Genomic DNA, 25962 nt, shown 5'->3' with positions numbered 1-25962 from the left:
TTAAAAAAAAAAAAAAAAAAAGTGGGACATGGTCACAGGTGCCTGTAGTTTCAAGTACTCAGGAGGTTGAGGCAGGAGAATTGCTTGAACCCAGGAGGCAGAGGTTGCAGTGAGCCCAGATTGCATCACTGCACTCCAGCCTAGGTAACAGAGACTTCCTCTGAAAAAAAAAAAAAAAGAAAAAACATTCACCTGTATCTTGCACTACCTGTGTTTTGCAGTTGAGATGGTTTTATAGCATTTTTATCATTGGATGCTTTCTTCATAGTTTAACATAAGTATTGTTTACCAATTAAAATAGAAAGCTGGTTTAAATATCAGCAATCATGCTACAACAGCGCGATTAAAAGAGTATTTGACTCAAAGCCTTGGCTCTCCTATTCACAAAGTTTGAGTGGTTATTTCATTGAACTTCCATTTATTATCTTCTAAAATGTGGAGAATACCAACTAATAACTTTTCCCCAGATTGCTGTGATTATTAAGTGGGATAGTGAATGTGAGTGTTTTTTGTTTCTGTGATGCCCTATATCAATATTATTATTATATTCTGCATCAATATATTTATTAGTTTGCCGAAGATAATTTCCTAAATTATCTAGCTAATCACCTTCTTAACACCCCAGTCTGATCTCTGTGTGCACTCAGCCCATATCAGAGTAGTTAGAAAGTGAAATGGGAAAACATGAGCCCAGGAGGCAGACATTGCAGTGAGCCGAGATTCATAACAATCCTTATTTGAACCACTGTATATGGATAACTCCTATTTGTTGTCAGCTGGTATATGATACATCCATGTGCAAACTTAAAGCCTGTGTTGTAAAGAAGTTTTTAATGCCAGAAATCCCATATGGTTTTGATGTAACTAAAGCATGTACACTTTCCTCAAGGTCAAGTCTAAAAATTGGACCACTACAGGCTCTGACCACATGTGTGAGAAGCCAAAGGACCTGTGCTCTCGCCTGCCTCAATCATGTGGCAATGTTTATTCCACTTGCCTCTTTTGAATGTGTATGATCCTAGCCAAACATAGTAAAGGAGAAAGTTAAATAATATTTGGAAAGCCATTACAGATGTAAATGGTGCATTATATTACATTTGATATAATGCTACAGATGTAAATGGTACATTATATTACTTTTGATATAATGCAACATAATTATAACTATATATGTACTACATAAGACATGATGGTGGAGGATTCCTTGAAATTATTTTCTTTTCCCCCAATGAAATTTCAGTCATTTTTAGTTTTAATTTTTGCAAAAGTTGGAACCTGGTTTTCTTACAAACTGTAAACAATTACTGCAGAAACATTTCAATCACACTGCCCTAACTGGGGAGAAGAATCAGCACCAAAACTCTACAATGTTTTAGGTGGGGCAGAGTCTGAGAAGACAGCTCAAAGACAGGCCGGAGTCTTACTTAGCAGAAACCTCAGATCTCACTTCTTTTATGGCTGTATTTCATAACACTTATCTTTTGACTTAGAACATTTGCCAGGAAAACTGATTCCTAGGGTGAATGATCCTGATAATTTAGAACTCAGACATGTCTTATGAGGTTGCAAACATCAATGCATTATCAAAAGCCCTGTGAATTATTAGCCATTTAAATACCAGCTACCTATTTTTTTATCTGATTACTGTTTCATTTTAATTGCTCCTATTTCCTGTCCTGACCTTAATGTTTCAGTGAAAAGGCATCCCGAGAGAGAGAGAGAGAGAGAGAGAGAGAATAGAAGAGAAGAGAAAGAGAGAGCTCACAATATCTTTCATTTGTGAATTGCAAAGCTTCAGAGGTCCTAATTTGGCCAGTGTATTTGTTGCAAAGCCTTGGAATGCTGTTTTGCAGTTTCAAAAGTGATCATACTCAGCTTCCCAGAATTTTTTATGCCTGGAGGATGCCACGAGAACAAGGGCAGCCTTGTTAACAAGTTCCAATCTCTCAAAAACAAGATAGGATTCGGATATAAATCATCACTTCAGTTCACAAAGCCATGTTCTCCACCCCACTGAAGGGTTTTATTTACATCTAAAATGGTTAATACTGATCTGCACCAGAACTCCGAAGTGGAGGAATGCAGCTGCCATGTGCTTAGTTACTCTGGGGTTAGGGAAGAATGACATCACCAAATGTAAGCATATTATCATGCTGACATAGAGGCACCTTGTTTTCTCCTCTGTGGATAGAGCAAGGATTGTGTTCTGTCTCTTGGTTTTTTTTCCTCTCAAAGAATACCTTTCCCCCTCCCTTCTTAGCAGCTGCAATATGAAGGGTTGAAAATGTCACTTCAACTAATGATGAATGATGCTTGACCTCTGGATGGGTTACTCTGAATTTTATGGAATTCTAAATTAACATGAAAGATCCCAACTCAAAGGACTTTGGCTGTTAGGCATTGCTTCAAGAATAGATTCGTGTAAAGCAGTTAGTAGCTTTGGGGTTTTGTTGCTGTTGTTATTGTCCTTGGCGGGGGACTGGGGGCTCGTGCTCTATATGCAAGGTAAAAGGCAGAATGTGCTAACATTTTTATGTGTCTTTTCCTGTGAGATTAATATCTTTTCATACTAGAAATATTGTCAGTAAGCAGAACCAGTTTGTGAAAAAAACATTCTCAAAAGGGCAACTGGCCCACATGTCTTTGTTGTTTTTATTTGAATATAATTAATTATGTAAAGCAATAGTTAGTGGAAGATTAACAATTAGTAGATTCTGTCAAGTAGTCACACGGAAATTACTAACTAATTGAACGACTGGTCCTCTATTGTGTCAGAAAGCAGTACTGAGTGTCATTCTTTTTGTCTTTTTACTTTGTTGTTTTCACAGATCCTCTTTTTTCTAAGGTGTATGTTTCACAGCAGACTAATAAATAAATAACCCTGGTTGCAATTTCATAACATTCAAAAGGGTTTGAAATAAAAACACCTGTTTTAATTAGCATTATGGTTTGTTCACTTTAAAAAAAGTGATAATCCTGATGCAGTTAGCTGACATTTTTAAAGCTTTGAATTTCCATCTGTATCTTATATTATGATGTTTCAGGATTGTCATGAGTTAATTATGTTAACTTGGGAAGCATTGCTTGCATTCAGAATGAAAAACTTCAGCTTGAATAGACAGAAAAGCAGATGCTATCTTTCTTGTCAATTGCTTTGTTGTGGGCTGCCTTGCAAGTTTTCATGTATTTCTGGATCTAAAAGGAAGTGTAAATCTCTATTTATTTTAAGTTTAACATAAACTACACAATTTCAGTATTCTTCTGTTTTGGCTGTATGTGTCTTGTGTATCTTTACATGTGTAGCTTTCCTGCCCCCAAATTCAGAAATCCACAGTCAAATTATCTCTTCTTTAATTCTTAATTTGTTTTATTGTGCCTAGGCATTATGGAGATTAGCGCATAATAAAATTTAAGAATAGGACAACTCTACTGGCTCAATCCTCTCTCTAGTTATTTTTTTCTGCCACCTTTTTGCTTTTGTACATCAACCTTTTAAATGGCACAAAATACATGCAGCATCTGGGCACAACAAGGCATGTTAAGAATGGAGTAGGCACTCTAAGTAGGAATTTCCATGCTTTTGTGAGTTTAATGCTCCTTTAACATAGAGAGCAGCTGTGTTTATGTCAATAATTACGCATTGGAATAAATGCGTGTACATGTGTTTCTTTATGGGATTAAGGATGTTAGGTATGGCCTTACAAAAAAGATTCTTGTCCCTCCCATCCCCACCCAAAAAGTTTCTACAAATTCAAAACCAAATTACACTGTTTCGAGATTCTGAAATATTTCTCTGGGCATTTGGACTTCTAGATTTCAGCTGGCAGAATATGGGATTGAGGTGTTTGTAATCTTCTGTTTGCTTCCTTACCTCATGTCTTTTCTCCACTCTTCACTGTCCTGTTCAGTACCCAGGATCTGTGTGCACCACATCACCAAACCCCACTTGCCAACAGGCTTCCAACTAGGTTGGGCCAATGAAAGGTATCTGCAGCAGAGCAGAGGGCAGGAGACAATGCAAAAATGCCAGGACTGTGAATGCTTAATCACAGAATTGGTGCCAAAGGCAATAAATGCTTATACTAAGAGGAAAGTGAGATCAAGGAAAAGTGGATCGCTCTAGGCAGAACTCCTGGGATAAACAATCTTCCTTTGGGCTTTAAAGAAGTGGTGGGATAGGGCCAGAGGAGGTGGGTGGGTATGATAGCTTAGGTCATGATAGCTTATCTTTGGTTCTTGCTTGGGAATATCTAGTATACTAGTATAACGGACCCAGATGCTCAGGTCTGAATGAGGTCAAATTTTAAGATTGAATGGCAGGTTGTAGCGAGGAAAAAGAGGCCTTGAATGATGGAATTAGAAAACTTAGTATTTAAAATGTATGATGAAGGTGTATTCAGTATATAAATCCAATCTGTAAATGATATGGAAAGTGGAAGTTTATTCAAGTGCCTTATCACATATTCAAATGAACGTATGGCTCTTCTACCACTTAAAAATAGCCCTGTTCATTAAAGGAAATGTAACCTAGATTTTCAAAAAATCAAAATACAATGTTCTTAAGTAATTTTATGCTTTAACTGAGATTCGTAGTTTAGTACTGCCTTCCTAAGCATTTGGATTAAGGGAGAGAGTATATATCCAATGGGTCATCTGCCTGACCAACTTTCCACTTTGATTGCAAACTACCAACTTGTTTATTTGGATGCAACCATTGAAACAGGTCATTTAGACAAACATTGAACAACAATCAATTCACATGTTTCATTCCTCTCAACTTTAGGTGTATTTTGCCTCATAAAATGTACACCATAGTCATTGTTTTTAATTAGTTACACATCAAAGAGCTTGGGTTAGCAGTGGGCCATGTTCTTCAGCACAGATGACTTGAATCACAGACAAAATATTACTTGTTCAACGTATTTATTTATTTATTTGAGACAGAGTCTCGCTCTGTCACCCAGTTGTGTAGTGGCATGATTTCAGCTCACTGCAGCCTCTGCCTCCTGGGTTCAAGCAATTCTCCTGTCTCAGCCTCCTGAATAGCTGGGACTACAGGCATGCACCAACCATGCCCAGCAAATTTTTGTGTTTTTAATAGAGACAGGTTTTTGCCATGTTGGCCAGGCTGGTCTCGAACTCCTGACCTCAAGTGATCCACCTGCCTTGGCCTCCCAAATTTCTGGGATTACAGGCATGAGCCACCAGCCCGGCCTCTTACAGTGTATTTAAGACTAACACTACTCCTCTAGAAACAACACTGTACACTGTAATGGAATTTACCTTGCCAAACAAGCTGATTTGTTTAGTTGCTGATCATTGGAAATAAATTATTAATGCAGGAATTCATGTTGTTTGTTAGTTTTTTTAAGGTAGTGGTTTGAAGCCACTTGCTTATGAGCCTCATGTAAAAATAATTCTATTATTAGTTCCAGGACATAAACTTGAATGACACTTTTTCCCTTCTTGCCCTACATGTTGCTATACAACTATTTTTGTCCCTTACTGTTTCAGGTGGTTTTGCAAAATTATGTGTGAGTGAGATAGATCAGGGTTAGAATATTAGCCTTGACACTAATTTCTTGTATGAATTCAATCAAGTTATTTAATTTCTCTGGTCCTTAGATCCTTACTTATAAAATCTGTAAATAACAACTTCCTTGCTTTGTTACTATGAAAATGACATAAGATCATGCGGATAAAGTACCAAGCACAGTGGCTGGGACACGACCGGTGTTAAGTTAATGGTCTAGTCGTCTTTGTTGTTATAGTTGTTATTGTTACTCAACTTTAACTTCTATGCTGATATTTTTCAAATTTGTCTGTCCAATCTTGATCTTTTTGCCAAGCTCCATAGACCAAAGTCCAAATATCTGCTTAGCATCACCAAACAGAAGTGTCAATAGCATCCCCCAACCGAATTCATTATCCCTGGTGTCTTTTTATCAAAAACAAATTGAACAAATTAAAAATCCTAGCTACTCTTTTATCGAGTATTACATATAACTAGCTACAAACAATAATTTTGATTCTTTCCCCCTTTGCCACCCCTTTTTTCATTAAATGGAAGATCTCACATAGCCTTTTCATTACACTTCTGCAAATACTATTTAGTTCTGGCCTTCATGGTATCTTGCTGGGCTGTTTCCAGGGCCTTCTAATGAATTTGCGTATTCCTACTTCTCGCCTCTCAAATGCATTATTCTATTTCCAACAGATTTATCTTCATGAAATGCAGTCTGGATGATGATATTTCCTCATTCAAACTTCTGACAATTCTCTCACATCTAAAGGAGAACATTTAATCTATTAGTATAACAGTTACACTTTTCCCTGGCTTCCAAGCTAAGTTCTCATTGCATTTCATCATTCTCCTTCGCATTGGTCATAACGAGGCCTCTTGCCAACATCAAACTTTGATCTATTTCATACCTCTGCTAGAACAGTGGTCCTCAGAGCATAACATGCATCAAAATCACCTGAAGGACTTGTTAAATCGCAGACTGCCAGTTTCACCCAAGCACCTCTGTTTCAGTTAAATCTGAGGTAGGTCTTGATAATTTGCCTTAAACGCCCTGTGTGTGATGCTGATATAGCTGGTTCCAGGACCACATTTAAAAAACACTGGCCTGGGACATTCTTCCTCACCTATCTCAGTTCAGCAAAATCCTATGCCTTTCTCACTGACATTTTGTGGGAGAAGTTTCATCTGTCACCTGTCAGAATGAACCATTCCACACTTTGTGTTGATGAAATCGGAGGCAGGACCCAAGCATAGAGGCGGTACTCAGACAGCAGACCAAAATGAGGACGAGCTAAAACAGGGATGAGGCAGATCTGGGCAAAGCCAAAAGCCCTCCCAGTAAGGCCCCAATTTGGGGGCTTACTTTCCCTGCATTACTAGCAGAATGATTAAGGTTTTAGGTGGAGCCAGATTGCCTGGACTCTGCTACTCAATGCCTAAGTGAGCCTGAACAAGTTGCTTCATCTCTGGAGCTACTTTCCCATCAGTAAAACTGAACTAATAATAGTACATCCAGCATATGTTGATGTGAGGATTAAATGAATTCCTGCATGTGAAGCACTTAGAATAGTGCCTGAGAAGTGCTCAACTATTATTGGTTTTCTAGTGGTTTACACCTTTAATGCAACGCTCCACTTAGTCACACTATGATGTTTAGAGTTTGCAGGCCTAACTCCTTTTCTAGATGTTAGTTTCCTTGAAAGCAGAGATCGCATTGTTGTGAATCCCCAGAAACATAGCCCTGGGTTTAGCACTTTATAGAAATCCAGTAAATAAAAATTTTAATTAAATTGAGATTGATGAAAGATTGCAAAAGGATCTTCAGTAAGTAAAACTCTTCTAAACAATAAACAAACCCTCCATTTCTTTTTCCGTCATCATAAAGATGAATAAAAATGAGGTCAATTATTAATAATACATTGAAAGTAGGTTTGCCGTTTCCTTTGAATTTTCTAAACTCTATAATTAAAATGACTTCAAATTGGAAGATTGTTAAGAAGAAATTAATCTTATTGGTAAGTAAAAAAGCAAATCCCATGGTTGATGATAGATATGACCTGTTAGCAATAGTTACACTTTTATACTTTATTTTCTTTCAATCAGCATGTGGAGACCAACATAATCCAATTAATTGTAATTCCCTTTTGTAGTGTCAGTAAAGTAGTTCGTGATACTAAAACACCATTGAAGTCTTATCTCTGGTCAGATAATCCAAATGGATTCTCATTTGCAAACTACCAGCAGGTCTTTATAAACTTCAGGAAAATGGAATATTCTGACTTCCCTGAACCTGTAATAAATGTGTACACAAAAATTGATCTCTGAACTCTAATCCTTTGTAAATGCTAGCCATCAGTTTTCTAGACTTCTTTCTCTGCTATGTAACATTCTCATAAATGCACCTGTTTCTTATTAACTGACTTCCTTTAAAAACATTTTTTTCTCAGTGAATGTGCAGTATTGGAACACATGAAAGCCTCTCAGCTGAACTTCTTGCTCATTTTGTCTGATTGAACGCATCACCCCTCTTCTATACAACCAATCCAACCCATCCTACATGCTACTCACAGAGCATCTTTCTAGAATGTTGGTACCTGCTAATGGTCATCCAGACTTTTCCAGTTGTGAGGACTTCCATGTTCTACCCTCTGCTTTCTTTTCTATCCTCAATACCCTGAGACATGGAATCTACACTTCTAGAGTCTCCAACAACTTGTGGCTTCCAAAATGCATCATGTTCTTCACTCCTTGGCATGATCATTACTTCTACTTGAATTTTTCTTCATACATCTCTTCTCTTCCTCTCTCCCAGCTCCTGCCCACCCTCACCCACCTGACTGATCATCGTTTAAGATCATTATTATGTGACACCTCATCTGGGAAACCTTCTGACTACACCCAGATGAAGCTTGATGCTAATCATCTATGTTTCCATACAGTCCACAGGAAGTTATATAATAACATTTACCATACTTGATTACATTTTTTCTATTTGACCAAACTTCCTATATACTATGAAATCTTTGAGCATAGAACCTAGATCTTTTCATTCTTTTTACCCCCAGCAGCTATAACACACCTAGCACAAAATTTGAGTTCAATAAACATTAGATAAGTGAATGAATAATCTACTTATGTCTTCAATATTGGTTATATGTTTTGAAAGAGAAAGATAAAAAGAACACAGATTGTGCTGTGTGTGTATGTGTGTGTACATATATCTATTGTCATCATCATTGGTATTATGAAGTAGCCTCTGCTATCAAAGGAGGTTAAAATTTGATAGGTGATGCAAATATATTAATAGCTAATAAAAAGGAGTGCATCAGGCACTGGCTAAGCCCTGGGATATAAAGATAAATAAAACAAATTTCTTTGAGGCAGGTATAGAGGAGAGACCCTTTGTTTAAATCACTATAGTTAAATTAATTAGGTGCCCCAGGAGGGATGGGGTTCTCAGGCTAGGATTAGAAACATAGTAAGCAAAGTTTGACATGAAACCCAATGTAGGGAAGAGTCAAGATTAACAGCATAGATGGCTAGGCATCACATATTATAGGCAGAGACTGGGAATTGGTTCCACAGGTTTGTTTAGGCTAGAATAATTAAGATGGTAGTGTTATTCAGTAGTTCCAACAGGAAACTGATGCATGTTGACCTATTTTACCATACTTTATGCAAGTAGTTGTTAAATTTATAAATCTCCCAACTCTTATTTTGTGTAGCTTTGTAGAGCTTTAGTGGTGATTGTGATGAAGTCTTGTGATGTAGAAAATTCAGTTTACTCCCATGAATCAAACTAAGCGAGATAATTTAGGTTAAAAATTATCATTAATAATTTCCAGAAATTGTCCCTTCATTTTGATTATCTTAACTGACAACTAACAGATGTCTGTCTTATCTGGGGATAACATAGTTTCAGTGAATGAGAGTAGCAATATCTTAATCTACCAGTTTTGTTTACTTTTTATTTCTATTTTTCTGAAGAGATATTTCCAGACAGAAAATTCTAAGTTACCAAAAAGCCGAATGTTAATGTTAATCTTGTCCTTTTTAATGTTAACGTTGCTAACCCTACACATATCACCAATATAGTAAGGGGAATGATAAAAGCCAGAAATTATATTACATTCTGGAAATATTTGTCAAAGTATGGCTGTACTATTTGCTTCTCATATATATGTCACTTAAATCTAACAGAAAATTAAGAATTCTCATTTGACAAGTGAAGAAACCAAAATGTTAAGTAACTTCTATATATGTGTGTTTGCCCACAAGAATCATATTATCTGTATATGGGCATTTATAGGACTTAGCTTATTTCCTAGATATCATTATGAGATTTGTTTTGACTTGGCCCTGTGCTTCACATTTGCAAGGGAACAATAGCAATGGTGTTGAAATTTAAAGCCACTATGAAGCAAGCTTTCAAAAATGACTTTGTTGAAATTTAATCCTACAATTCTCTCCCCTTTGGAGTATGTAATGTATGAAATCATCCATGGAATTCAAGCAAATTCAGGATCTGTTTGGAGAAGATGGTTAAATAAAAAGACCCATTGTGTACAGTATCTATAGAATACAAAAAGCCTTTGACTGAATGGAAATAAGAACAGTTCTGGAAGCTCTGAGTAAGAAAGGAATTAAAGAAATATATATGGGTACCATGAAATCCATCAATTTTTTTTTACAATCCTCACTGAAAGAAAAAAGTCAGTTCATTTTTGTTGCTGTTGTTGCCTCTGAACAGGACTACCTCTTCTCAGCTACCTAAACAAAATATCTAAAAGCCTGGAGAGAAGCATAATGTCACTAATGTCATTTTATAAGGTAGCATTATGCATGGAGTTACGATGATGGGAAGATGTTTTATGTTATGCCATTATAAATTAAAAATGCACAAAGCAATGACACATTTGTTACACTTTCCATCTGTGGTGCTTGCTTCACAAGTTTCAGTTGCACCTATTTATTATGTTATTCTTTAAATTCAAATGAAATCTGAGGAGAAATTAAAATAAGACAACTTGTTTCTGACTCACTTCCCTACTGGATGGAGTAGAAGTCTGTTCCACCTCCTTCCAAGAGAGTAACTAAAGATATGTCCATATCAGCCTGTGACATGTGCATGCCTTGGCCTTCTCAAATAATTTCCAAAGATATGCACACAACATGACAGCACACAGAAAGCAAGCTGACATGATGTGCCAAAGTTGCCCATTAGATATGCAGAAATCAAAGCTTTTTTTAAAAAAGTTTTAAAATCTTAGAAACTTTGTGGTTATCTCCTTCCTCCCTCTTTCATAATTCAAGGTATTCAAGGAGGCCACAGAAAACCAGGTTTTATAGACCAAGTGGTAATAGAACCATCTATTTTCCCCATAGGTCCAACTGTCAAACAAAGGACTCCTAAAAGCTTCCTGGGGGTTACTGTGATAAATCATATGAAACAAATCTCTTTGATTTTGCTTACAAAGTTTCATATTTAAAACTACTTTTGTCCTTTCTCTTTAATAGGTATAATGACCATAGACAGCTGACTGGACTTGGGTTGAGTTTTTCCGAGGAAGTTTCCAAAGTTCTCTAGTAGTACTGTGAGTCTCAGGTGACACAAACCATGCAGTATTTCTACCGTAGACATAGTAGTTGGACAAAGAATGAATAAAAAAAATGGCAGTCATTATTTTATTCTTTGTCTGGAGACCACACTGGAGAGTTTTCCGCATATTCGTAGAGCAAATCATTTGAAATAGGTTAAGCCTGAATAGGCAAGCAATTTTTCAAACAATTCCACCTTCAAATCTGTTCTCTGAATAATGGCAATTATTTTTCTTCAAATGGAATTACCTGAAGAGCTATCTCTGTTGTTCATTGTGTTTCCTAAGTATAGAAAATGTATAGGTATTATCCCAAAACTTGACATTGTCTTTCTCTGCCCAAAACTTTGGGGTGTTGTATTGGTTTGCCTGAGCTACTGTACCAAAGTACCACAGACTGGGTGGCTTAAGCAGCAGAAATGTATTTCCTCACAGTTCTAAAGGCTAGAAGTCTGAGATAAAGGTATCAGTAGGTTGATTTCTCCTAAGGCTCTCTCCTTGACGTATAGGCAGCCAATTTCCTCCTGTTTCTTCACATGGTCTTTCTTCTGTGTGCACCCTACTCTGTTGCTATAAGGACACCATTCATATTGAATGGGGGCCCATATGACCTCATTTTACCGTAATTATCTCTTTAAAGATCCAGTCTCCAAACACAGTCACACTCTGAAGTATTGGGGGTTAAGATTTCAATGTATGAATTTGAGGAATGGAAGGACACAGTTCAGTAAATAACAGGCACGATGCACATTTTTGGGTGATATATTTGTTCTTTGAGTTTGTCCCAGCTTGCCCCCAATGTGAAAATAATATGATTCTAAGGAAGAGTAACAAGATGTAAAATGTCCAGAACTTTATCTATATTCACTTTCTAAGCACCTGGTGAAGCCCTCTCCTTTGAGGAATATAAAGCAGCCTCAACAGCTGTAGCTTTAAAAACACAATGCTTGGCATGTAGTCTCTTTCCGTCTCCGTTTGATAAAAATTAAGTGAACAAACAAATTAACTGGCCAACTGGTCTAGTTTTCTCAGATAATCTCCTCTGTGAAGTCTCATGTTACAGCCAAGGTGTGGAAGGAAGGAGCTTTAGCCAGTGCAGCACAGAAAGATGCTGCTTTTGGCACAGGGTTGACGTCAGTGTGTTTGAGAATGCGGAACCTCTCTAATCCACCAGAAATCAGACCAAACCATCACTTTCAGGAACCAGCACAGCAGGAAAGGTTGAGCTACTCAAATGATTCAGCCAACTTCCTTTTGATCTATTCCTTTAAATGTTAATTTAAAAATCTTCTATATCTTTATAAACAGTGTCGTTTTATACACTTTAATATCTAATCTTCTGATCTGGTTTTAGGGCTGAACGTATTATTATGTTTTGGATTGATCATCCCTCTGGCATCTCTTTCACTTGGGATATGACTTTGACGTACCCAGCAGGCCTTTTAGATAAGGGATCCAAATGGTCATCTGTGCTGGAAGCAGGGACACCATCCTTTATGAGAGTTTCATAGTGTAACAGGTTATTTGCACTGTATTAATGAGATCAGGGCTATTCTCTCTGTATCCTGGGAAAGCTGGGGTGTCTTTTCCTCTTTTTAAAATTGCAACAATAAAACAAAAGTTGGAAAGAGGTTTTTAAAAGTGCCATGAAAAATATTACAAGGTAAAAAAGCACTTGTTTTTCAATACATGAAGAAGAATTCTTTCTTGAATCTGTTGCTCTTTTATTCTGGATAGTGCAAGTGCAAGCACATCTCAACAAAGACTAGGTTAAGACAGTTTGAGTCTAGTTAAAATTGGACCTGATATCACAACTGCTGGTCATATATGCCAATATCTACAGAGCAATATATAATACAAGAGGAAAGTGGTAAACTCTTTTTTTTTTTTCTTTGATATAGTTTCACTCCATCACCCAGGCAGCTGGAGGGCAGTGGTGCAATCTCGGCTCACTGCAACCTCCACCACCCAGGTTCAAGTAATTCTCCTGCCTCAGCCTCCCGAGTACCTGGAATTACAGGAATGCCACCATGCCCAGCTAATTTCTGTTATTTTTAGTACAGATGGGGTTTCACCATATTGGCCAGACTGGTCTCAAACTCCTGGCCTCAAGTGATCCGCCTATCTCAGCCTTCCAAACTACTAGTATTACAGGCATGAGCCACCATGCTGGGATGGCAATTAAACACTTAATGATATTTAAATTCTCCTTTTTCCTTGGAAACTACCATTGACCTACTATGCCTATCAAAGATTCATGTTTCAGTTCTTATTTTTAAGAAAAATTGTTCCTAATAGCTACTGTCAAATTTTTTCTTTCACATACAATTTTGTAAATCTTGATATTAGATAAGTTTTTACTTTAAAAAGTGCCCTAATGACTCCTCAAGGAAGAGCATTTCAGGATAGCCTTGTTTGGGTACAGCTTAGGTTTGTGTGTGTGTGTGTTTTCTCATAAAAGTCACATGGTGTTTGCGCTGTGGAGCTTAACCTATCTTTAATTCTGTTTACATCCTTTAAGGCAAAACCATAACCAAAATGAATTTAAGATAACCTAATTAGAGGGCCAGGAGAAACCAGCACAGATTATAAGGAGTGTGAGATATCATGATTCATTCTAGGATTGGACTGCAACATGTGGATATGGTTTGGCTTTGTGTCCCCACCCAGATGGATGTCATGTTGAATAGCAATGCCCAGTGTTAGGGGAGGGTCCTGGTGGGAGGTGATTGGATCATGGAGACAGATATCCTTCTTGCTGTTTTCCTGATAGCAAGTAGGTTCTCACAACATCTGGTTGTTTAAAAGTGTATAGCACTTTCCTCTTCACTCTCTCTGCTGCTGGCCAGTGAAGATGTGCTTGCTTCCCCTTCACCTTCTGCCATGAATGGAAGTTTCCTGAGGCCTCCCCAGCTGTGCTTCCTGTACAGCCTGTGGAACCATGAGCCAATTAACCCTCTTTTCTTTATAAATTACCCAGGCCCAGGTAGTCCTTTATAGCAGTGTACTTTTTGTTGATCCCATGTGAGAAACTGCATTACACTGAGATAAATCCTCTAAAACAACCAGGCTAGTTTACAATATTTGCTCAATGTTTCAATTGCCTTAGTCCCTTTTTTGTTTTAGTATTTTGGCCTTTATTCACCTGCCCCATTCTGGTGACATTGTGTATATATTTGTTTCCTTATGCTTTCAAAATGTTTTTCAGATACATTTTCCCATTTGATAGCAACAATTACCCTTCTAACTATCTTCATTTTGCAAATAAATAGACAAATAGATATACAATGAATTAACAGTAAATCCAAGCTGGAATGTGTGTTTTGTATGGTCTCTTTTCCTACTCTATCATATTTCCTCTTCACTCCATTGCTACATAACAATTTGCCCATTTCCTAATGCAGCTTTTTTTTATTACCAATTTGTTTTATGTCTGTTTATATAAGAATCTGTGCCTTCTACAAGTGAGTAATTACCAAAGATGAGAGTCAGCTTACAGGTAAAAGCATAGCCTCAAGTAAGACATTTAAGGATAAAATTAAAAATTACAATCTTTGACATAATAATCTACCATTTGCAATTACTGTTTATTTTCCTTTTCCCTTTATGCTTCTGCCAGCCAAGATTAGGTCTGAACACAGTGATTTTAAACACAGGGGGGGCTTGCTGGCTCCTTATCCTGGTTTCATCACTTGGCAACCATGGGAAAATTGTTTAATCTACCTATGCCTCACTTTCTCTATCTGTGAAACGGATATGATGCTAACTAATAATAGCGCCTTCCTCATCTTGCTGAAAACATTGAATTAACTAATGAATGTAGAGTGTACAACACAGTCCCTGTTACAGTGTAAACTCTAAGTAATTGATGGTTATTGCTTTTGTTGCAAAGTACCCTGAATGTGTTCACATGGATTTTGTTCTATAAAAAGTTATGATTTTGTCAAGAATAATTACCAACTCTTAAGTTCATATGAAAGAAATATCAATATGTGTGTATCTAATTTTCTAGTTCCCTGCCCACCTAAGGTAAACTGCATAAATATTTGTTGAGTAACTTCTATAGACACTTGTGGACTTAATTATAGTGGTTCTCAACCAAGAATAATTTTACGCCATGGGATATAAGTGGCAATCTCTAGACACAATTTTTATCATTCCCCACTGGGAAGTGCTACTGGCATCTAATAAATTAAGGTCAAGAATACTGCTAAACAACCTAGAATGTACAAGACAGCCCCCACCACAAATAATTTTCCAGTCCCAAATGTCAATAGTGTGGTGCTTTTGAGAAACCCTACTCTATTAGAAAAGGGAAAAGTATGACATCATCACTATGTAGAATCTAGTTAAAAAATGCTTATCAAATAATGCAATTGCATTTGCAATAATGCCTGTTAACACCAGGATAGGGCTATGGTTATTTCATCTTCAGGACCTGTTGGCTTCATAAGAAGGCATATTATATGGACATAATTTTATGTTTAGATAAACTACAGTGTCCTTGCAAAATTTGCCATAACGTCATCTTCTTTACACGGGATCTTAACCTTGGTTGATTATGAAAACTTGATATAAAAATTAGCATTATATTTCAAAATACTCTATTTGCCATATTACCTATTTAAGCTACTTCTTGAAGGGCTACAAATTATTATTTCTTTAAATGAAGACTACATAGGAATCTATAGCAGGAATGTTGCTTTAAGTGATGCAGTTAATATGCGGTATTTTTTCCCCATTTATTTATTTTATTGCATTTTAGGTTTTGGGGTACATGTGAAGAACATGCAAGATTGTTGCATAGGTATTTTAAGTAGATGGTATCTATTGGTAAATTTTCTTTATATGTAGATATAGTCCATTGTCATGTTCAGTTGAATTAAGTGATATTAATGTGGAGGCGACCAATATCAATGCTGCTTTCCTTTGGTTAAGCCATTGTTTGTTGCTGTCGTCGTCGTCGTCATTTTCTTGCTCAAGATAAAATCATTCTCTTTTTTACCTGCTGAACACTTTCCTTTAGCAATCTCAAACTTATGCACCAAAATGGAATTTTGTGTTGGACCTTTCTGATAGATTTTTGGTACGGATAGGTGTGTGTGTGTCTGTGTGCACGTGTGTGTGTGTGTGTGTGAGTATGTTAAGGTTTCCACTTAAAGTTCAGTGCCAAAGCTACAGTACTTATACATTTTCTAAATGTGTTTTAAGCAATAAGTTGTACAACATTTTTAGAACATGTGTTAAGCTATTTCTCTAAGAATGAAGCTCTTAACAAAACATAAGCACTCTGCATGAGATCTTAGCAGCAAAGTGCTTAAAAGATAAAGTAAGAATTGGTACCATGGGAAGAACACCAGCTGTAGAGCACACAGGTCCATTATGAGAAGTATGGTAGTGGGTAGGGAGAAAATGATTTAATCAGGAGTAAAACCAATTTTATTATAAGGGCACGCAGGGGGTGTGGCACCATAGTGAGAGGGACATTTCAAAATATCTGACAGATTTCAACAATGTGAAAACCCCGTTCTTTAAAGTGACAGTAAACCCCATCAGGTCTCCCTTTTTGATGCTATTGTTAACAGTTGACTGTTTAAAGCTGGCCTGCTAAGATGCTGTCGGCCTATTTCAATAGTGTGTAGCCAAATAAAAGACTAATTGTTGAAATACAATCAATCAAAAATGATTGCAGGGCAGGAAGAAGGTCTCCTCTGCTGATTTTGTTGTGGATCATATTATTATGCTATGATTGAGGTAGAAATGAAGACTAAAAGGGAAGATTAGCCGTCTGAAATAAACAGATTCACCTTCATTTCTTCTCTTTGCAAACACACTGTTGAGCAGGAACACCACTTACTATAAGCCCCAGAAACAATGGTTCTTTTATTTTTTTTTAAAAAAAAAAGATCTGCTAAAGGTTTGGGCTAATATTTTTAAAGGACATGAACATTATTAGCAAAACACCCCATGCAGAGAATCCCTACAGTGACAATTCTCAGCTTTTCTTACATTTTTGGTGCAAAATGCTCCTCTGCATTCATAAAACTGACATCCAACGGACATGTGAATGCGAGCCCAAGACATCAGTAAAGAAACAAAATTCCAGTTGACCGAATACCTTGGTGCTTGCCAGGATTCTCAGCTTTTCAGTTAACCCCCAGATTGTCTAAAATGATTAGTTTTTTTATGAAGCCCAGAATCCAAAACCTTTTTCATGTTGCACGTTTAGAAAGGCAAATCATCTGGCTCGACAGCAGTGTCTTTGTACCTTGCTTCCTGTTCATTTTATATCAAGATGTCCCTTTCAGACATGAATGCATCTACTTCTTGGGTGAGACTAATTCCAGACTTTCATATTGAGGGTGAAAAGGACAAAAATAATTGCCCAGCACACTTTATTTGTACTAAAACCTTCATTTTGGCATTTACTTTCCTTAATATTTCAACATCTCCACTCACTCAAGCTTCCCTTGCAAATATTTCTGTTGTTTCTAAAAAGAGTTGGTAAGCATTTGTGGTTTGTCTTTAGTGTGTTATCATTTTTGACAGCTTTGCATAGCCTACGTAGGCCAACAGGGGTCTGTCTAATATTGTTGCTGGGCATATTTTCCTCACTGAGATGAGAACCGAAAAAAAGATATTTTTGAAGCAGTAAGAAAGAATTAATATCCTTTCTCACTCAGTATTCTATTCCTTGCTGACTTTATATTCAGGCAAAAAAAAAAAAAAAAGGGAAAAAGTGTTACCCATTATTCCCTTGTACATAGCAAGGCTAACACATGTAAAGCAATAACTCATTTTCTATTGCCATGTTTAGCATATGTCTCCTGTTGGCTCAGCAGGGCCTTTAGGCCGGTCCCTTGAGCCGGCCATCATTGGCAACTCTTAGCCCCTCGGCCTCAAAACCAAATAGCTTTGAATCATGTTGAGCTGTGATGCTAATTTTTATACTGATGCATTATGGGAATAAATGTATCTGACATATTGTGTCAATGGCACTGTCTCTTTGTGTCTCTTGGTTTTTTGTTAGCTGCATTCCTACAGATGGTATTCCATTGAAAATGTTCCCTTCCTACGGAAAAAGGGAGAAAAAAAAAACATGCACAGCACCAAACCTCTAGGTGCAGAAGGCTGTTAACGGTTGCTGATGATAGTAGGCAAACATTAACATAATAATTAGTGTCTTGTAATTGTTTCATTAAAACCAGTTGTTCCATTTCTCCTCGTGTTTTCCCAGAAGAGAAGCTGAATTTGGACGACAGCCAGTGGGAGGACATCCACGTTGTCACCGGAGCACTGAAGATGTTTTTCCGGGAGCTGCCTGAGCCGCTCTTCCCTTACAGTTTCTTTGAGCAGTTTGTGGAAGCGATCAGTAAGTACCTCACAAAAAGGGGCAGGTGGCGGAATCACCTGACATCCTGAAATTATTAAGTAAATAATAAGAATGATTATAATAATAATCATGGGGAACAGATAGTATCCCTGATGCTCCATATCTTGCGTTCGTTTTTATGTTTTGATGGCTAGTTTTATTTCTGGCCCTGCAGTATTATCCGAGTTTTTGTTTGTTTGTTTGTTTGTTTTTAATTAAGAAAAAAAATATGACATTCTATTTAGGGTGGCCAATTTAAGCAACCCCAAATGAAAGTAGTGTCTCATCAAATCTGTTTTAAAGGGTTCACATTGTGCACCCCTCATCTCTGCCTTTATACTTTCAGAATTGCAATGAGTTTGAATACAAAGGGGTCTTGAAACCTACGTAAATTAAATATTACATTTCATGAAATATGTGTTAAATTATCAACTGAAGCATCATGTTCTCTTGGCTCGCTCACACTTCACCCAATAGCACTAGTAAACAGTCAACCACAATTTGCTTATGAGCAGCGTGAATATCAAATTAAGTAATGGCAAGTTTCTTCTTTTAAACTGGTGACTTTATGAGAGAGTGAGTTATGACCAGTAGTCATTGTACATTCCATGAAGCTTCCTTTTCTGCTTTTTCTTTATTCACAAAACACACACACTTAAGTAAAAGTGAATGAATGAATGAATGAATCAGTGAAAATATTTTCCAAATGCAAGGGTACTTCTGCTATTAATCCTTGGAGGAGCAACTACTGGTACATCTCTAAATTTAATATATTAAGGTATGCTTACTATAACTGTGACAGCTTGGAAAAAGTTTCCTGGCAAGCCAGCTTATTTAAGAAAGAAAGAAGAAAGAAAGGTAAAATTAAAAACCTTACAAGCCTTGCAGGAGCTTAATTAAAGTCGTAACGAGACAAATCTCCAACAAAAAAATGCTGTACTCAGGAGGTCTGATCTTGGATGGCTGGGTGTGCAGTGCTCCCATTGGTGGAAGTGGAGATTTGGGGGGCCTGTGTTGGAAAACAGCCCCTCAATGTGCCCTTTAATTCTGTTTTTCATTCACAAAGCCTTCACCCTTGTTTAAAGCTCTGGCAAAATGGCATCAAGAAAAATAAATTTTTCTCCCAAGGTCTTTCTCTTATTGCCTGCTCACAATTTCAGATTTTTCTCTTGTTGCCTGCTCACAATTTCAGATGTTGCCATTGCTGCTGCGGCTGTTGTTGAATGTACTAACAGTACTCTAATTATGGGTTCTGAGTTGAGGGTGGAACTCTTATCCCTGTCACGACTCCATCTCATGAGCCCTCTACTTCTTCAGAAGAGCAGTGTTTCATTGTTAAACAGGCTCTCTTAACTTCATTTGAGAAGAAGAAATAAAGACAAAATAAACAATCAGGCATTTCCATAACAGTTTTTTCTGATATTCTGTCTTGGAACAGCCAAGCAACTCACAGTGTTGGGACGGCACGCTGGTAGGAAATTGGAAGGACTTGAGTTTGGGTACCTACCTCTGATTAGATACATTTAAAGAAGTCATACAAATTTCACATCATGATCTCCACACTTTCAAGTGAGGATTATCTCATTTGGAAACATACTTCGGTATGTGTTCTTTGGGGTTTATAATTAGGATACCCACCATTTAAGCTTCCTGTAGTTCACCTGATTCTAAAATTATTAGGAAATTCTTTTTCTTAGCTTGAGAGATATGGAAAGCAGGTCCTTAGAACCCACAAGAGAGCATGTCCTTTGAATTTCTCTAAGGAGAAGGATCATCTCAGGGATATTCTAGACTTAAATCCAAATTGGACAGAATTTGAGAAATATAGGCATGGTAAGAACTGAATGTGTCAGAGTTGGGGCAGGCAGCAGACTATTGGGATTGATGACTCTAGCAAGGGTTTTGGCCATCACCTATAAAGTGGGTTATGGTGAAAATGAATGAGAAAGTGCCTAAGAACATCCTTTAAAAATGTAAGAGGGTACACAAACAGTGTTAACAGTGTTTCTCCATGTGAGCTTTGTTTGAGAATGTAATTTGGAAAAGAAGAGAGAGGGGACTTCTTTTTTCATTGTTTAAGGCAAGGAGAATCAAACTCAGTGCTATGGTCTGAAAGTTTGTGTTCCATCAAAGTGCGTATGTTGAAGTTCGCCAAGGTGATGGTATTGAGAGATGAGGGCTTTGGATGAAGACCAGGTCATGAGAGCAGAGCCCTCACAAGTGGGATTAGTGGCCTTATAAAAGAGGCCCAAGAGAAACCTGACTCTTCTTCCACCATGTGATGGCACAACTAGAAGTGAGTGGGCCCTCACTTCAAGACATTACAACTGCTGTCAAATTGGTCTCATACTCCCAAGACTCCAGAATAGTGAGAAAGAAATTGCTGTTGTCTGCTAAGTTTATAGCATTTTTTATAGCAGGCCAAATGGACTAAGACATTCGGAAGCCTTACCTCAACTCACAATAGAATTGTAGAATGTCATTTATTTTTTAATATGTAAAATGGAGGGATCAACCAATAGGGTAATGGGGCTGAGATACATGTTATGATGTTGGACAGAGACATACATTTACTAACCCATGTATTTTTTGTATAACCCTGCAGCTAGTCCTTGTGTTCTAAACCTAGGATAAACTCTAGGTTGTAATTCATATTTAAATATTTTTAATCCGTGAGAGAATAGCCACCTAGTTCTTTGGCAATGGTAAAAACTACCCCAGAGGAGATACTTTTTCTCCATGTGTACCAATTGCACTAAAAAATCTTTCAAAATTATAACAACATTTCCACCCAGTCTCAGGGCTTTTTCGAAGCTCTTGTAAAAATCTATACAGTGAGAAGCTCAGCAGATCCACCTCACAAGTTTTTGGCTTTATATGAAAAGGGACCAACCAGGTAATGTAAATTCACAGGAAGGGATGAATTGAGGACAAAGAGGCTGGGTTTAGGCCTTTTGTCCTCAGATCCCAGCTCTTCCCTTTTATTCTACCACAGGAGGGTTGGTCCTAGCCAGCTGTATTTTGCAGACATTCTTTTTGTTAGTCATAGTTTTTTTTTTTTTTTTTGACTTTTATTTTAGACTAAGAAGGTACATGTGCAGGTCTGTCACCTGGGTATACTGCATGATGCTGAGGTTTGGGGTACAAATAATGCCATCACGTGGGTATAGAGCATAGTGCCCAACAGTTGGTTTTTCAACTCTTGCCTGCCTCCCTTCCTCTCCCATCTAGTTGTCCCCAGTGTCTATTGATGCCATCTTTATTCCATGTGTACCCAGTGTTTAGCTCCCACTTATAAGTGAGAACATGTGGTATTTGGTTTTCTGTCCCTGCATTAATTCGCTTAGGATAATGGCTTCCAGCTGCATCCATGTTGCTTCACAGGACATGATTTCATTCTTTTTTTATAGCTGCATAGTATTCTGTGCAGATGTACCACATTTTCTTTATCCAGTCCACAATCAATGTGCACCTAAGTTGATTCCAGATCTTTGCTATGGTGAATAGTGCTGCGATGAGCATGCAAGTGTTTGGGTCTTTTTGGTAGAACGATTTGTTTCCTTTTGGATCTATACCCAGTAATAGGATTGCTGGGTCAAATGGTAGCTCAGTTTTAAGTTCTTTGAGAAATCTCCAAACTTGCAAGTGTTCTTGAGATGCTGTTGTACCCAGTCAAAGCCACTAGCAGGAGATAGCAGAAAGAGAGAGAGTGAAGATGAAGGCCAGCAGTTTATGAGTTTGTCCCCCACCTGCTCACCCTTGCCACCCATCTGCCTCAAGTGGCTTTTCTGCCTGATGCTCCTTCTCCTTCAGAGCTTCAGCTTTGACCAGACAGGCTCCCTCTGGTTTCAGCTCCCTTCTGGTGATGCAAATCCTCCTCTCTTTGCTTTTCCAGCCTGGAGAAGGTAGTAGCTTCCTGGTGTGTCTAATTTCTTGGTTATTTCACTCTTCCTTATCTGGTTCTCAGTTTCTTCATAACCTGAGTAACCAATTCTCTGCAACAAATTAATTCCTTCTGTTGGTGTAAATACTTAAAATGGTTTCTGTTTTTTTGGTTATACACAAGTAAAACACCATGTCGGTTGATGTCATGATCTTTGTTGTCATAACATTAGTTCCCTTTTCTCTCTTATTACCCGCAAGCCCAGTGTGTGAAGTGTTAACATTTTTATTTGGCTCCAGATTGAGAGATCTATTACCTTTTCATGGAAGACATAAAAGGTGGTTAGACCAAAAGGAATTTTGCATCCAACTGGAAAACCTTGCATCTAAGGAGAAAATGTTATTTTTAGTACAATTAATGACCACTGTGCTGTCTGAATTACTTTATTTTTTATAATATGTTTGAAAATTATCATCACATAGTCCAAAAACAGTGAACAGAAGACATTTACTTTTTAAAGTAATTTATTTTGGGACCAAAAAAAAAACCAAAAAAAAAAAAAAAAACCGTTAATATCATAAGACCCTGCAATTTCCATAGTAATCCCCTGTCTGATAATACTCATTGGGGTAACGAAAACACTAGGGATTGTTTTATATCTCAGAATCCAAGTACTGCAGCTATTGATCTGAAATTCTATACTTGAGGTCAATCCAATTGGGTCACCTGCAGGTTATTTCATGGGGATTTAACCCACTGACTGCAAGGACTTAATTCCCTGGAAATGACTTGTGCTGAAGGCATTATTAGTACTGTAAATGTGAACTCAGTAGAAAAGCACAGCCAGGGAGTTTTATGATAGGTGATGCAATCTTGTGGCTAGAGGCCTGCAGGGGACCCGGATATTTCCAGTAGATCTAAATCCTAGGAAATGTACCAACTTTACCTCTGTTCCCATCTTTTTTCTTCTGGTAACTCTACAGATTCAAAGGGAAAAAGACAACAAGAAATGCTTTTTTCTGTTGTAATGTCTGCATTTTTCCAAAGTTCCTGAAAAAGAGAAAGGGAGGAGAAAAACCCATTGGCATTTCTAATAATTGTCTCATTTAATTCTCAAAATAAGAAAGCAGGAGATACTGGAGAAATGGAAAGACCATGTGCACAATAATTTCTGGCTCATAAAGTTACTATGAGAATGAAATAGAACAGCATTTTTCTTACTCCATGTTAGGCACTCAATAAGTGATTTAAAAATAAATAATTTTCACAGTTCTAAATGTACCTGGCTCTAAAAACTAGACTTGGCATTCAGCTACAAACATAAATGCTTTGTATCATTGTATATTGCCTTGAGTAATAGGTATTGCCAAATATCTGTATTTTATGTCATCCTCCATAAGACCTCTGTGTCCTATGTCTTCTTATACAAGACTGCAACCATTTTTTTCTGCATTTTAAAAACTGAGTTTAGAATTAAATTAATGCTAAGGAATTTCATTATTGGAGTTTTACGTAGAAATAAAGTAGAACTTTCCAAGAGTGAGTGATGATTCAATGTTTAGTGCTAGATATTAAAAAGATTCATGCCTTAAATGTTGACTTCTCCAAGTACATTTTAACCCTGTACTCTGATTTCTATGACCAGCTGCTTACCACTTCCTTTTGAAATTTATTTTTATGTCCATGTTACTATTCTATTTCATATGAGTTACTATTTTATTAGGATTCTTATTTATAATTATTTACTTCATCAAATTACAATATGCAACAAACCAAATCTTAGAGAAGAAGTTAGGATGAAAAGCAATAAGTTGGGCCGTATCTCTTCATATCCCCTGACCTACTCATGAGAGGAAACCTCATGTAATGATTTTAATTTTTACTTCTTCTGGTTACTCTCATAACTCCAGATAATATCTCTACTTTTGATTTATCAACCATGGATAATATTTGTAACCTAATATTTTTTTCATCCTACTCCACTTCTTTTAGTATTTGGTAGCCATATTACTATCTTTGAATGCTAAATAGTGTGCCTAAATCTCTTTTACTTGTTTCATCAACATTCAATAATATCTGCTAACTCTTCAGTTCAGAAGGTGACCATGTACTCCTTCCACCATTTCCTTTACCTTTCCTAGTTTATTTTTGTTAATTTTTAATAATGAGGCTTTTTCTAGCCCTACTGAAGTATAATTGGCATACAATGAACTGCACATTTTAAAAGCATAACTTTAATAAGTTTTGACAAATTTATGCACCACAACCAAGATAAAGAACATATGTATCATTCCCCAAAAGTTTCCTTTTAATCCTTGGCAATTCTCTTTTCTTCCCCTTCCCCCCCCTGCACTCCCATCCCAAGCCACCACTGACCTGCTTTCTGTCACTATCAATATATTTACATTTTCTAGAATTTTATATAAAGTGAATCATACGCTATGCACTGTTTTAGCAGAGGACACTTTTTTTCACTCAATATAATTATTCTGAGATTTATCCATGTTATATTAAGAGTTCATTTTTAATGAGTAATATTCATTATTTGAATATAACACAATTTGCTTATCTGTTGATGGACATTTGGGATGTTTCCATATTTGATTGTTACAAATGAAGTATTTACAAATCTGTGAACATTTACGTACAAATTTTTGTATGGACAAATGCTTTTAGTCTTCCTGGTAATACTTAGAAATGGAGAGCTGGTTCATATGGTAGGTATATATGAACTTTTTAAGAAATTGCTACACTGTCTTCCATTGTCGTTGCATCGTTTTTAAATTCCTGTCAACAGTATATGAGAGTTCCAGTTTCCCCACACCCTCAGCAACACTTGGTGTGGTCAGTGTTTTGCATTTTAGTCATTCTACTTTGTGTGAAGTGGTGTCTCGTGGTTTATTTGCATTTTACTACAGATTAATGATACTAAGCATCCTTTCATTTGCTTATGGGCCATTCTATTATTTTATCCAGTTAGAAAAACTTATTTAAAAATTTTGGCTGTTTCTTTGATAATGAGTTTCGACAGTTCCTTATATATTTTCAATGTTGGTTCCTTATTAAATATAACTTGCCAATATTTTCACCCATTCTATCAGTTTGTTTTCCTTCTTTTAACAGTGCTTTCAGAAAAGCCGACATTTTTATTTTGATAAAGTCCTATTTATCCATTTTGTCTTTTATGAATCATGCTGTGCCTTCAGGTGCACTGATATTACTTTCTTCAACATCTATTCAGTTGTTAGTCTCAGCCAGTGAATTATTTTTAATCTCAGGCATTGCAGATACTATTTCTAGAAGTTTGCCTTTTAAATATATTCTGTCTCAAAGTGTCTAATTTTTCTCTAGCTGTTTTTGCTTTTATTATTAATTGATGCATAATTATACATATTTATGGGGTAGAATATGATGGTTTGATACATGTATACAAAGTGTAATGATCAAATCAAGGTATGTGAGCTGGCAGTTGTTGATTTGTTGAATTGTAAGTTTCCAAAGTTGCCTATTGTATACAAAAATAACTTTCTTCCCACTCCTGGGCGATGTTCCATATGTTTTCCATTATTAGAAGGCAATCAATGCT

At 36.9% G+C, this 25962-nt stretch overlaps 1 protein-coding gene across 4 annotated transcripts in view; it reads left to right on the top strand.

The window, feature by feature from the left end:
* The window catches only part of ARHGAP15 (Rho GTPase activating protein 15), a 640576-nt gene that overhangs the window by 468438 nt on the left and 146176 nt on the right, over nt 1-25962 (top strand). For all 4 annotated transcript variants that reach the window (XM_017523184.2, XM_037736629.1, XM_037736627.1 and 1 more), the window contains one exon: nt 18359-18493. In XM_017523184.2, coding sequence (XP_017378673.1) covers nt 18359-18493 — 135 coding nt within the window. The remainder of the gene's footprint in view (nt 1-18358; nt 18494-25962) is intronic.

The sequence above is a fragment of the Cebus imitator genome, unplaced genomic scaffold (assembly GCF_001604975.1).
Source record: "Cebus imitator isolate Cc_AM_T3 unplaced genomic scaffold, Cebus_imitator-1.0 Scaffold27, whole genome shotgun sequence".
Taxonomy (NCBI): domain Eukaryota; kingdom Metazoa; phylum Chordata; class Mammalia; order Primates; family Cebidae; genus Cebus; species Cebus imitator.
Note: the sequence above shows the minus strand (reverse complement) of the source record. Positions and strands in the feature narration are given on the sequence as shown.